The sequence below is a fragment of the Hordeum vulgare genome, chromosome 6H, assembly GCF_904849725.1.
Source record: "Hordeum vulgare subsp. vulgare chromosome 6H, MorexV3_pseudomolecules_assembly, whole genome shotgun sequence".
NCBI lineage: Eukaryota > Viridiplantae > Streptophyta > Magnoliopsida > Poales > Poaceae > Hordeum > Hordeum vulgare.
The window spans coordinates 547,906,751-547,921,350 of record NC_058523.1 but is presented as its reverse complement, the minus strand read 5'-3'; the positions used below and the strand labels follow the sequence as shown (position 1 = coordinate 547,921,350).

The following is a 14,600-nucleotide window of genomic DNA, read 5'->3' as shown; positions in this document are numbered from 1 at the left end:
TAATCGAGAAAAAATCCTTAGTCTATTAGTTACTAAGGATAACTTTGACCGTTGTTCAGTGATTCAATCCTGGATCACTCTCTCTACCTCTTAACAGACTTGTGGCAAGGCACACATCAGGTGCGGTACACAGCATGGCATACTGTAGAGTTTATGGCTAAGTCATAGGGGACGACCTTCGTGCTTTCTCTTTCTTCTGTCGTGGTCGGGCTTTGGAGTCTTACTCATATTCACACCTTACAACACAGCCAAGAACTCCTTCTTTGCTGATCTATTTTGAACTCCTTCAAAAACTTGTCAAGGCATGCATTTCATTTGAAAGTTCTGTTTAGCATTTTTGATCTATCTCCACAGATCTTGATGCTCAATGTTCAAGCAACTCTATCCAGGTCTTCGTTTGAAAAAAAAACCTTTCAAACAACCTTTATGCTTTACATAAATTCTACATTACTTCTCATCACCAATATGTCAACCACATATACTTATCAGAAATTCTATAGTGCTCCCACTCACTTCTTTGGAAATACAAGTTTCTCATAAACCTTGTACGAACCCAAAATCTTTGATCATCTCATCAAAGTGTATATTCCAACTCCGAGATGCTTGCATCAGTCCATTGAAGGATCGCTGGAGCTTGCATACTTGTTAGTATCTTTAGGATCGACAAAACCTTCTGGCTGTATCACATACAATCTTTCCTCAAGGAAATCGTCGAGGAAACAATGTTTTAACATCCTATGTGCAATATTTCATAAATAATGCAGCAACTACTAACATAATTCTAACAGACTTTTAGCATCGCTACGAGTGAGAAAGTCTCATCATAGTCAACTGTTTGATCTTGTCGGAAACATTTTTGCGACAAATCGAGCTTTTCTTAATAGTGATTTATCACCATCATCGACTGTCTTCCTTTTAAAGATCCATCTTTACTCAATAGTCCTACGACCATCAAGTAGTTCTTCCAAAGTCTACACTTTGTTTTCATACATGGATCCTCTCTCGGATTTCATGGCCTCCAGCCATTTGTCGGAATTCGGGCTCACCATCGCTTCTCCATAGCTCGTAGGTTCATTGTTGTTCAACAACATGACCTCCGAGACAGGGTTACCGTACCACTCTGCAGCAGTACGCGACCTTGTCGACCTACGAGGTTTGTAGTAACTTGATCCGAAGCTCAATGATCACCATCATCAGTTTCCACTTCAATTGGTGTAGGCGCCACAAGAACATCTTCCTGCGCCCTGCTACACACTGGTTGAAGTGACGGTTCACTAACCTCATCAAGTTCCACCACCCTCCCACTCAATTCTTTCGAGAGAAACCTTTCCTCGAGAAAGGACTCGTTTCTAGAAACAAACACTTTGCTTCCGGATCTGAGATAGGAGATGTATCCAACTGTTTTGGATATCCTATGAAGATGCATTTATCCGCTTTGGGTTCGAGCTTATCAGACTAATTTTTTTTCACATAAGCATCGGAGCCCCAAACTTTCAAGAAATGACAACTTAGGTTTCTCCAAACCATAGTCTATACTGTGTCATCTCAACGAAAATACGCGGTGCCCTATTCAAAGTGAATGCAGTTGTCTCTAATGCATAACCCATAAACGATGGTGGTAATTCGATAAGAGACATCATATTTTGCACCATATCAAATAGGTCGCGGCTATGACGTTCGGACACACCATCACACTATGGTGTTCTTGGTGGCATGAATTGCGAAACAACTTCCACATTATCTTAACTGTGTACCAAAACTCACAACTCAGATATTCATCTCTATGATCACATCGTAGACAGTTTATCCTCTTGTTACGACGAACTTCACTCTGAAACAGAATTGAACTTTTTAATATTTCAGACTTGTGATTCATTAAGTGAATACTTCTGTATCTACTCAAATCGTCATTGAAGTAAGAACATCATGATATCCACTGCGTGCCTGAGCACTTACTGGACTGAACACATCATAAATGTATTACTTCCAACAAGTTACTTTCTTGTTTCATCTCAATGAAAACTAGGCCTTGTCCATGTGGAATGATTTGCATGTCTCAAGTGATTCAAAATCAAGTGAGTATAAGATCCATCGGCATGGAGCTTCTTCATGCATTCTACACCAACATGACTCAAGTGGCAGTGCCACAAGTAAGTGGTACTATCATTATTACTTTGTATATTTTGGCACCAATATTATGAACATGTGTAACACTACGATCGAGATTCAATAAACCATTGAAGGTGACTATTCAAGAAAATAGAATAACCATTATTCTCTTTAAATGAATAACCGTATTGCAATAAACACGATCCAATCATGGTCATGCTCAACGCAAGCAGCCAATAACAATTATTCAGGTTTAACACCAATCCCGATGGTATAGGGAGCGTGCGACGTTTGATCATACCAACCTTGGAAACACTTCCAACACGTATCGTCACCTCGCCTTTAGCTAGTCTCCGTTTATTCCATAGCTTTCATTTTGAGTTACTTAATCACTTAGCAACCGAACCGGTATCCAATACCCTCGTGCTACTAGGAGTACTAGTAAAGTACACATCAATATCATGTATGTCAAATATACTTCTGTCGACTTAGCCAACCTTCTTATCTACCAAGCATCTAGGGTAGCTCCGCCTCAGTGACCGTTCCCCTCATAACATAAGCACTTAGTCTCGGGTTTGGGTTCAATCTTGGGTTTCATTAGAGCAGCAACTGGTTTGCCGTTTCATGAAGTATTCCTTTTAGCCCTTGCCTTTCTTGAAACTGAGTGGTTTTACTAACCATCAACTATTGATGCTCCTTCTTGATTTCTACTTTCGAAGTGTCAAACATCGTGAATCACTCAAAGATCATTGTATCTATCCTTGATATGTTATAGTTCATCATGAAGCTCTCACAGCTTGGTAGAAGTGACTTTGGAGAACCATCACTATCTCATCTGGAAGATTAACTCCCACTTGATTCAAGCGATTGTCGTACTTAGACAATCTGAGCACACGCTCAACGATTGAGCTTTTCTCCTTTACTTTGTGGACAAAGAATCTTGTCGGAGGTCTCATACCTCTTAACAAGGGCACGAGCATGAAATCACAATTTCATCTCTTTAGAACATCTCTTATGTTCCGTGACGTTTCAGAACGTCTTCGGCGCCTTGCTTCTAAGCCTTTAAGTATTGCGTACTAAACTATCACGTAGTCATCAAAAACGTGTATGTCAGATGTTCGCAACATCCATAGATGACGCTCGAGGTGCAGCACACCGAGTGGTGCATTAATGACATAAGTCTTCTGCGTAGCAATGAGGACAATCCTCGGTTTAACGGACTCAGTCCACAAAGTTGATACTATCAACTTTCAACTAAATTTTCTCTAGGAACATATAAAAACAGTAGAGCTATAGCGCAAGCTACATCGTAATTCGCAAAGACCATTAGACTATGTTCATGATAATTAGTTCAATTAATCATATTACTTAAGAACTCCCACTCAAAAAGTACATCTCTCTAGTCATTTGAGTGGTACATGATCCAAATCCACTATCTCAAGTCCGATCATCACGTGAGTCGAGAATAGTTTCAGTGGTAAGCATCTCTATGCTAATCATATCAACTATACGATTCATGCTCGACCTTTCGGTCTCTTGTGTTCCGAGGCCATGTCTGCACATGCTAGGCTCATCAAGTTTAACCCGAGTGTTCCGCATGTGCAACTGTTTTGCACACCGTTGTATGTGAACATTGAGTCTATCACACCCGATCATCACGTGGTGTCTCGAAACGACGAACTGTAGCAACGGTGCACAGTCGGGGAGAACACAATTTCGTCTTGAAATTTTAGTGAGAGATCACCTCATAATGCTACCGTCGTTCTAAGCAAAACAAGGTGCATAAAAGGATTAACATCACATGCAATTCATAAGTGACATGATATGGCCATCATCATGTGCTTCTTGATCTCCATCACCAAAGCACCGGCACGATCTTCTTGTCACCGGCGCCACACCATGATCTCCATCATCATGATCTACATCAACGTGTCGCCATCGGGGTTGTCGTGCTACTCATGCTATTACTACTAAACCTACGTCCTAGCAATATAGTAAACGCATCTGCAAGCACAAACGTTAGTTTAAAGACAACCCTATGGCTCCTGTCGGTTGCCGTACCATCGACGTGCAAGTCGATATTTAACTATTACAACATGATCATCTCATACATCCAATATATCACATCACGTCATTGGCCATATCATATCACAAGCATACCCTGCAAAAACAAGTTAGACGTCCTCTAATTTGTTGTTGCATGTTTTACGTGGCTGCTATGGGTATCTAGTATGATCGCATCTTACTTACGCAAAAACCACAACGGAGATGTGCAAATTGCTATTTAACCTCTCCAAGGACCGGCTCGGTCAAAACCAATTCAACTAAAGTTGAAGAAACTGACACCCGCCAGTCATCTTTATGCAACGAGGTTGCATGTCAAGCGATGAAACCAGTCTTTCATAAGCATACGAATAATGTCGTTCCGGGCCGCTCCAATCCAACAATACCGCCGAATCGAGAAAAGACTAAGGAGGCCAGCAAATCGAACATCACCGTCCACAAAACCCTTTGAGTTCTACTCGAGACAACATCTACGCATGAACCTAGCTCTGATCCCACTGTTGGGGAACGTTGCATGGGAAACAAAAAAAATTCCTACGCACACGAAGACCTATCATGGTGATGTCCATCTACGAGAGGAGATTTGGATCTACGTATCCTTGTAGATCGCACAACAGGAAGCGTTTAAGAAACGCGGTTGATGTAGTGGAACGTCTTCACGTCCCTCGATCAGCTCCACGAACCGTCCCATGAACCGTCCCGTGATCCGTCCCACAAACCATCCCGCGATCCGTCCCACGAACCGTCTCGCGATCCGTCGCACGAACCATCTTGCGATCCGTCTCACGACCCGTTCCGATCTAGTGCCGAACGGGCGACACCTCCGCGTTCAGCACACGTACAGCTCGATGACGATCTCCACCTTCCTGATCCAGCAAGAGGGGCGGAGAGGTAGAAGAGTTCTCCAACAGCGTGACGGCGCGCCGGTGGTGGTGATGATCTACTCCGGCAGGGCTTCGCCTAAGCTCCGTAGAAATACGATCTAGAGGAAAAACTGCGTGGTATAGGGTCGAGCAGCACGTGCAAAGTTGTGTCTCAAAAACCCTCAATACCTCTAGTATATATAGGAGGGAGGGAGGGGAGGAGGCAGCCTCAAACCCTCAAGGTTTGGCCGAAATTGGAGGTGGAGGAGTCCTACTCCAATGCTACTTGGAGTAGGATTCCACCTTTCCACTTGGAAACTCTTTCCACCTTCTCAAACCTTATGGGCCTTAGTGGGAACTTATTTCAGACCACTAGGGGCTGCTTTATCTCTTCCCATAGCCCATGAGACCCCTTGGGGCGTGACACCCCTCCCGTTGGTCCCCGGCACCCCTCCCGGCACTCCCGGTACACTACCGATGAGCCCAAAACTTTTCCGGTGACCAAAACAGGACTTCCTATATATCAATCTTTACCTCCGGACCATTCCGGAGCTCCTCGTGACATCCTGGATCTCATCTGGGACTCCGAACAACTTTCGGTTACCAACACCTATAACTCAACTATACCGAAACGTCACCGAACCTTAAGTGTGCACACCATGCGGGTTCGAGAACTATGTAGACATGACCCGAAACACTCCTCGGTCAATATCCAATAGCGGGACTTGGATGCCCATATTGGATCCTACATATTCTCCAAAGATCTTATCGGTTGAACCTCAGCGTCAAGGATTCATATAATCTCGTATGTCATTCCCTTTGTCCTTCGGTATGTTACTTGCCCGAGATTTGATCGTCGGTATCCGCATACCTATTTCAATCTCGTTACCGACAAGTCTCTTTACTCGTTCTGTAATACAAGATCCCGTGACTTACACTTAGTCACATTGCTTGCAAGGCTTGTGTGTGATGTTGTATTACCGAGTGGGCCCCGAGATACCTCTCTGTCACACGGAGTGACAAATCCCAGTCTTGATCTATACTAACTCAACGGACACCTTCGGAGATACATGTAGAGCACCTTTATAGTCACCCAGTTACGTTGCGACATTTGATGCACACAAGGTATTCCTCCGGTGCCAGTGAGTTATATGATCTCATGGTCATAGGAACAAATACTTGACACGTAAAAAACAATAGCAATAAAATGACACGATCAATATGCTACGTTCATAGTTTGGGTCTTGTCCATCACATGATTCTCCTAATGATGTGATCCCGTTATCAAGTGACAACACTTGCCTATGGCCAGGAAACCTTGACCATCTTTGTTCAACGAACTAGTCAACTAGAGGCTCACTAGGGACAGTGTGTTGTCTATGTATCCACACATGTATTTGAGTTTCCAATCAATACAATTCTAGCATGGATAATAAACAATTATTATGAACAAGGAAATATAATAATAACTAATTTATCATTGCCTCTAGGGCATATTTCCAACATCGAGGCCATCCTAGAGAAATGAATAAGATGAATATAAGATTAGTGGGCATTGTTGACCTTTCGGGTAGGATGGTTGTGTAATGACCTAGTAACTTTGAATTATGGTTGTGTACGTATTGTATGGTTGTAGTAATTGGGAACTTTGGCTATGTATGTATCTAGTACTTATGCTAGCTATTCATCCTTTTGTGACCAAAGTATGAAGTATGCATTTCAGATCTCTATGCATTGTTGAACTCCACTATGTATTGTGTGCTATGATTGTATTGTTGAACTCCATTTGAGATATCATGCTTTGGGTTATGGGATTAGTTGCTTCTAGTGTCTAAGTTGTAGGTTATGAGATATCATGTTTTGGGTTATGAGATATCATGCTTTGGGTTTTGTTGATTCCGTCGACCCCTAGCCAACATTAACCCTATGGTCTAGGTTTTGGTGGTTCCGTCGACCCCGAGAAAACATTAACCCTATGGGCTAGGTTTTGGTGGTTCCATCGACCCCAAGACAACATTAACCCTATGGGTTAGGTTTTGGTGGCTCCGTCGACCCCGAGCCAACATTAACCCTATGGGCTAGGTTTTGGCGGTTTTGTCGACCCCGAGACAACATTAACCCTATGGGCTAGGTTTTGGTGGTTCCGTCGACGTAGCGACAACATTAACCCTATGGGCTAGGTTTTGGTGGTTCCGTCGACCTCGAGACAACATTAACCCTATGGGCTAGGTTTTGGTGGTTCCATTGACCCCAAGCCAAGATTAACCCTATGGGCTAGGTTTTGGTGGTTCCGTCAACCCAGAGCCAACAACAATGATCATATATACAATTATCAGCATTACATATCCAGATATGACATAAATTCATATAACAACAATGATCAAATAGACTTAGTAGTGGCATCAAACCATCAAGTTATCCATCAAGTGACATTAAATTACCAACATATCCATAACTGCCAACACAAACCATCAAGTAGACTTAGCACTCGCATCAAACAATCAAGTTATCCATCAACTCACATTAAAGTACCAACATATCCATAACCGCCACACAAACCATCAAGTATACTTAGAAGTGGCATCAAACCAAAATAAAACACATTGTAGCATTAGCAGAAGTTTACATGGCACATCATGCCATTCAATGGTTTCCACTAGCTCAGACATAGGCCATCCAGCCAGTGTGTGTACCACCAGTAGATGGAGGACCAGTAGAAGTTGATGCAACATACTGCCTTGGGGCAGAGAAGAGCCTTGAAGTACCTACAACACCTCCCCGAGCAGCACCTGGTGAAAATCTTGAAGATTGAGCCACAATATCACATGTTCCAGAAGATGCTCTTCCAGTTCCTCTTCCACCAGCAATCCTTATTCCACCACATCTACGAGCACCACTTCCAATTCCTCTTCCAGATCTTGCAGCAGCAGGAGGTCTTGGTGTTGGATTTGCAGCACCGCTACAGCACCACATCCAGTTCCTCTTCTAGCAGGAGGAGCTCTCGGTGCTGGATTTCCAGCACCACTACGAGCAGGAGGAGTTGTGGGTGTTGATGCATGAGCTCTTTCTTGAAAATTCCTTGCATGTTTGGAAAACAATTCAAGGGATAAACAGTTAGTAATAGTACAAGTAATAAATGAACAAGGAAATAGTAATCTACAAACTAAGTACTAGTTCAAAAGGAATTACCACATGTTTGTTCTTTCTCAAGGCCAACTCAGGCTTCAACTGTTTGAGGCAGCTTGTATATCTATGTCCTTGTAATCCATAATTACTACAGGTTATAGTCCCCATTCTTGAAGTGTCCTTTTGCTTTAGAACTTCAAGTTTTCCCTTCATCATCTTATATTTCCTTCTACCTTTCTTCACTTTAAATGCAGGTGGACAATGTCTGGACCAGGGGTCTTTGTCCAATCATGCTCACTAGGGACTGGATATATCATTGGTTCATATGCAGCTAAGTACAATGGACTAGCACGAGGGAAGATCAAATCACTGGCTATAGAACATAGGGTATATCAAGTTTTATATCTTTCGGTCACTTGTGCTTCTCCATACACACAAGTCATCCTTCATGGACTAGCACCAAGATCATCAATATTAGCAATTAGCATCAATATGATATTTAGAATAGCCTTTAATTACCAACTTTATCGAATACTAGCAAAAGGGCCCATGCGTTGCAACGGGAGAAAAACAATTAAAATCTCTAATGGTGCTGATCATATTATGTCTTTAAAATTTTAGGACATTTCTTAAAATGCATGAACATTTTTTGAATTAGCCAACATTTTTTTCAATTGCACTCAAAAAATAATACACACACTTTTTTTTAAAAAATCATGGACTTTTATTGTTTTCACCAACATTGTTCTCAAAATTATGAACATTTTTCTGAATATGCGAATACTTTTACAAAAATCCCGAGCATTTTTTGAATTCACAAACATTTTATGTTTTCTTCAAACTTTTATTTCAAAATTCTCAGTTTTATAAATTGCAAAAGTTTTTCACAGTTTTAAATTATTTAAATTAAAAAATGGAACCAAAAAATGAAAATAGAAAACGAGACTAAAAACAGAGGCACGAACTGTTTTTAAGATTTTTACACGGACTTTTGTTTACAATCATTGAACTTTTTTAATTTTATGGATATTTTCTCAAAATTTAAACATTTATTTCGTATATGCAAACATTTTTCAAAACTCCTGAGTAGTTTTTGAATTTAAAAAATGTTTTTTAAAATATTTTATTTCGAAATTCTCAGTTTCTTAAAATTAAGAAAAGTCAATTGAAGTTCTAAATTATTTAAAGTACAAAAATAAAATGGAACTGAAAAGAAAAATAAGAAAACTAAACAAAAAAACAGGCGCCCACGCATGGGCCGACCAAACAGGTGTGCTGCATCTTTCCAACGACCAGAGCGTAATATAGGAGTTGCCTACATGGGCCAGCCCAGTCCAGAGATTTTCCTGTTTGAAACGTTTTCTATGACTTATAGGTGGCATTGATGGGTAATTTTAGTCAACTTTAGGGATAATTTAAAACCAACTTATATTTTGGACTGCGGGTTAGTTTCGATTAAATATAAAGTATTTTATGTAAAATATAAAAAACGATTCGTTCTCTGACTTAAATCTAGATTGCGGGTTGATTTCAGGAAACGTCAGGTTTTTTAATAAAAATGGCACGACGGGCGACAGAAGCTGTCGGCGCTTTATTATTAGAGAGAGAATTCCTGTAAATTACAAGACCTCAGCTACTTCCAGACCTACTCACTACAAAGGATTTGTCATAACCAAATGTTTGAGCTAGAATCTCGGTCCGCATACTAGATAACTGGGCCTCCACTAAGCATAGTACGACCAGGGCAAATTTGATAGTAAGATCATAGATTTTTCAAAGGTAAATGCTTCCACGTGGCGCGCCGGCCGAATCGTCGGCCGGTCGCGCCTCGCTCGCAGCCATGCAACATTTTTATACCCGGTTTGCTGCAATCACGTTTAATTTTGCTTCAAACGTTTGTCATTTTTGCTATATTTTGTCCATTTAAAAAGGTGCATCCATGGTTGGTTGCAACTCGAGTTCGTTGAATTTTTGCTACAACCGGCGTTTGATTTTTGTTACAACCGTGTTATTTTTTGCTACAACTGGCATCATTTTTTATTGCAACCGTTTACTAAGAAAGTTGCATACACGTTCACGTAGATATTTGCTACAACTAGTGTTTGACTTTTGCTACCATGCATCATCAGCTTCGTTTTTTTGCTATGATCACGTAGATATTTTTTTGCTACAATTATTTTCTTTGTTAGAACCCTTGACGAAAATTGCTGCATCGTGCCGAAATTTGCTGCATCAAAAAAAAAAATGTTGCATGGATAGATCTAACGGTCACCCTCGCAGATCTGACGGTCGCGCTGCGACCGGCGCGAGCGTTCGCGTCGGCGCGCCGGCGCGCAGTACTGCCCTTTTTTCAAACTGTCGCGGGGTTTTTCATAGCACGACAGTTTCAATCCAAGGAATTACCACATGTGTGCTCTTTCTCAAGGCCAACTCAGGTTTGAACTATTTGAGGCAGCTTGTATATATATGCCCTTGTAATCCACAGTTACTATAAGTTATAGTCCCTATTCTTGAAGTGTTCTTTGGCTTTGGAACTTTAAATTTTCTCTTCAACCTCTTCTCTTTCCTTCTGCCTTTCTTCACTTTAAATACAGGTGGATCTATATCTGGACCAGGGGTCTTTGTCCAATCGTGCTCACCAGGGATTGGATATATCATTGGTTCATATGCAGCCAAGTACAATGGACTAGCAGCAGGAAAGATCAGATCACTGACTATAGAACATAGGGTATATCAAGTTTTATATCTTTCGGTCACTTGTGCTTCTCCATACTCACAAGTCATCCTTCAAGTACTAGCACCAAGATCATTAATATTAGCAATTAGCATCAATATGATATTTAGAATAGCCTTTAATTACCAACTTTATTAAATAATACCAGTAAATTACAAGGCTCCGCTCCTTCCATAGCTACTGACTGTGAATGATTTTTCATAATCTAATGTTTGAGCTACAATCTCGGTCCGCACACTAGATAATTGGATCTCCACTATGCATAGTACGGCCATGGCAAATTTGATAGTGAGATCACGGATTTTTCAAACTGTCGCAGGGTTTTCCAAAGCACGACAGTTCCAACACAAGAGATTTATTGGGATCGAGGAGGACCGCCAAATTCATCTGATCATCTTTTTTTCTTTTTCTTGAGGGCTACATCTGGTCATCTTTGTTACCAACTCCATCTGCCCCCTGATGATGAAGGCGAGGTGTTGTTACTGGGCCGTGGCCCATGCAGGCGACCGACCTGTTTTATTTTATTTGCCAAAAAAGAAACCTGAGTCGGCGAGATGAACGGCCTCCATGACGAACCCCGGAGACCCAAGCGGCGCCCTGAGCGGTCCGCGCCGGAGGCGAAGGTGGCGGAGCCTCCGGCACGCCGGGCCAAGCGCGCCGAGGGCCACCTTCCTCTCCGCAAGCGCGAGTCTCCGAGGTTTGCGCAACCAGCCGACTCGGAGGTTGCGGTCGCGTCGCCTCTTCCTCCTCCCCCAGCACGCGGCGCCGAGACCCCGGCTCCTCCGCCCAAGCGTCGAGCTGCGCCACCATCTTCGCCCCATCGGGATTCGGAGGATGTGAAGGCCATGGCTCCTCCGCCCAAGCCCGAGTACTCCGTCCCCCCTAATTGGCATCGCACCGCGTACAGACTCCGCAACCGCGTCGTCCGGGATACCAGCAACCGCAAGCCCGCCCCCAGTCGCTACGACAACGGGTAATCTATTCTCTCCACACCCGCGACGCTATAATCTCCCTAGTGTGCTGCATACTTTGGATTGGTTTCATTGATCGATGTATGTATTGTATATACTGAATTGAATCTCCCTAATGTGCTGCATGCATGCTGTGATTAATCTGGTCGATGGATAGTACTGAACCGAGCCCATTGTCCGTGATGCTACACCGTTTCTGTGAAGTTTGGTCACATTGATTTTGCTACTATGCTGACCACATGAGCCAAGCATCAGAGATCCGGCCCCCTGCCCTTGCCGTTAGCTTTGTTGAACAGACCAGCAGTAGCATTTAGTGATAATAATTGGTGTAAATGGGAGTTGACATCGGAGTAATTTCAACTATGCAATCAAGTACTAGAAATATTACCTCTATATATGCTGCCTGTTGATAGGTTCTGTCTTTTATCTATTTGTAATTCTGTATTCTTGCACACTTGGTTCAGTTGTTTCTGCATACCCTGCTTTGCTAGGGGATCCCCTTTTAAAATGCAGCAATTGGTTATGACACAATTTATTGTGCTCCCTGCCTGCTATTTATTTTTCCATCAACAAGTATGAGGTATAGTATCTAGGTCCAAAACTGTCTGCCGTTGCAAGTTATTTACCTGCCATTCAGTTCTCCATTGAGAATTATGACCTGTAACCTCTCACTAGTGATAACATCGATGTCCAAAATTGTTTATCAATCTAAGGTATCGCCTTTTGACCTTCTGTTTGTCAAAGGTTTAGTGCTTCTGTTCTATGTTGTAATATCATTCAGTGTTAATTCATAAGCACTAGTTTGATGGATAATACACAAGCAAGATATGCGTATGATATTGACACTTCTGCTCTTCAGGATAGAAATTAAACATGATCCAACATGGCAGACTCCGGCGTGTGCACGTGTGGCTTTGGAACACTACAACAACATGAATCAGGTTTGCTCTACTCTACCCAAGTGTATAAATAGTGCAGTCATTAAAAAGTAAATAGATTGGGACAACTTTTCAGCTTTCTTTACTTTGTGCTTTGAAAGTCAATGTGCTGTTTTCCACCGATAGGAACAAAAGTGATCTTGCAAGCGGTCTAGAATGTAATTAAGCTTGAGACGTTGGTGTGTATGAATTATGATTATAAAGAAACTACCATGTGGTCTAGAATGCTTCTGCACTGTGTATGCTGTGCTGCCTGCATCATTTGCATGAGGCTTAATAGGTCTGGCTTGGCCCTATGTACATGAAAGTCTTGTTAAAGAACAGCCTGCAAGTTCTCTAGGCTCTGGTATCACAAGGTTGTCATGTAGTCTTCTTGTCTTGATGTTCTATAAATGTTCCCCAGCAATGTCCCAGTGAGTTAGACCTTGTAAACTGTGATCATACTATTTAATTGCTTCCAACGTGCGGTCAAAACTATGGAACCAGTGTGCAATGTGTTTCCCCTCTTAACCTGCCCAAATTGTCCTTTTCTCTTATCCTTTACCAGTTTGTTTTTAGTGATAAGATTAAATTCTTTCTCAGTTACATAGCACTTCAGTGCACCCTTGAACTGCCCTCTTATGTTGGTGAATTCCACAGACTAAATTCATAATGCAGTACCAAGTGCCTATCTACTCATTAATTCATATATGCACCATTAGATGGCCCTCTTATGTTTGTGAATTTGTTAGGAGGATGAGCATGAGATGGTTAAAGCAGTGAGCAGTCATGTCTTTGTTTTCAATGGTATCTGGTTCCATGCGAATTTCCTTGCTAAGCGAAAAGGAGCCACCAACTGTGTTGATCTCGTCCCCAAGTACTTCTTTGCTGAATCGGAAATCGTCGGGACGAGGAAACTATCTTGTGTTTCATGTGTTAAGCTTGACCCAGGTATGTTCAATAATCCAGGTTTCGGTCTTTGTTCACACAAATTTATCTTGATGAATTCTGCGTGCTTATGTGTGTGTGTGTGATGTTCTTTACATAAATGATTTTACGCTCGCAGATGATCCCAAAAACATTGGTGGTTGTAGCCTGTGCTCTGAGCATATCCTGCATCCTGCTGGGGGTGGATACCACGGTGCCCAAGCTCAATCTGTTCGACATGCTCCTGGTGGCCTACAGATTTCATTCAAGTTCTGAATGTTGGAAGTGTGGTAGAATAGTCCATCGCTATGCTAATATAATGTTGCCGGAAAAAGAAGGAAATCGTGTTTATGAGAGTCAAACCTGTTCCAGTAGAATCATGCATCATTTTGGTTGTAATGAAGGTTAAAACTCCGCTTTGATGTACGAGTACTCCGATGATTAATCTGTTTCATGTAGCAAGGGGGCGCTTGTTATATTTTGCTGTGAAGCAAGATATTTGAGACTGGAATATATTTGTGAGACCGAAAAATCAATTTCATATACCAGTCTCACATTTATATACTAGTTGCATTTCCTTTCATACTTTAGTCTCACATTAACTGAAATGGATCCAATACTAAAACTTGTCTTGAAATTGAAATGCAATTGGTATTGAAATTTATATACTAACAAAGTGATATGGTTGTGAAGTACTCCCTCTGTCCGGAAATACTTGTCATAGGAATGTATGTATCTAGATGTATTTTAGTTCTAGATACAATCATTTTTATCCATTTTTGCAATAAGTAATTCCGGACGGTGGGAGTATATGGTATTGAAATTCACCTCATAACAGTGTGATCTGGGATTGAAATGCATATGGTAACAACGTGATTTCTAATTGAAA

The 14,600-nt window shown here is 41.7% G+C and overlaps 1 protein-coding gene across 1 annotated transcript; it reads left to right on the top strand.

Moving 5' to 3' along the window:
- Positions 1-11,450: 11,450 nt before the first annotated feature.
- On the top strand, positions 11,451-14,243 carry LOC123405843 (serine/arginine repetitive matrix protein 1-like). The gene is made up of 4 exons (XM_045099378.1): positions 11,451-11,869; positions 12,727-12,808; positions 13,537-13,735; positions 13,851-14,243. Exons 1-4 carry the CDS (start codon positions 11,451-11,453, stop codon positions 13,985-13,987), a joined length of 837 nt encoding a protein of 278 aa, XP_044955313.1. The 3' UTR covers positions 13,988-14,243.
- Positions 14,244-14,600: the final 357 nt, after the last annotated feature.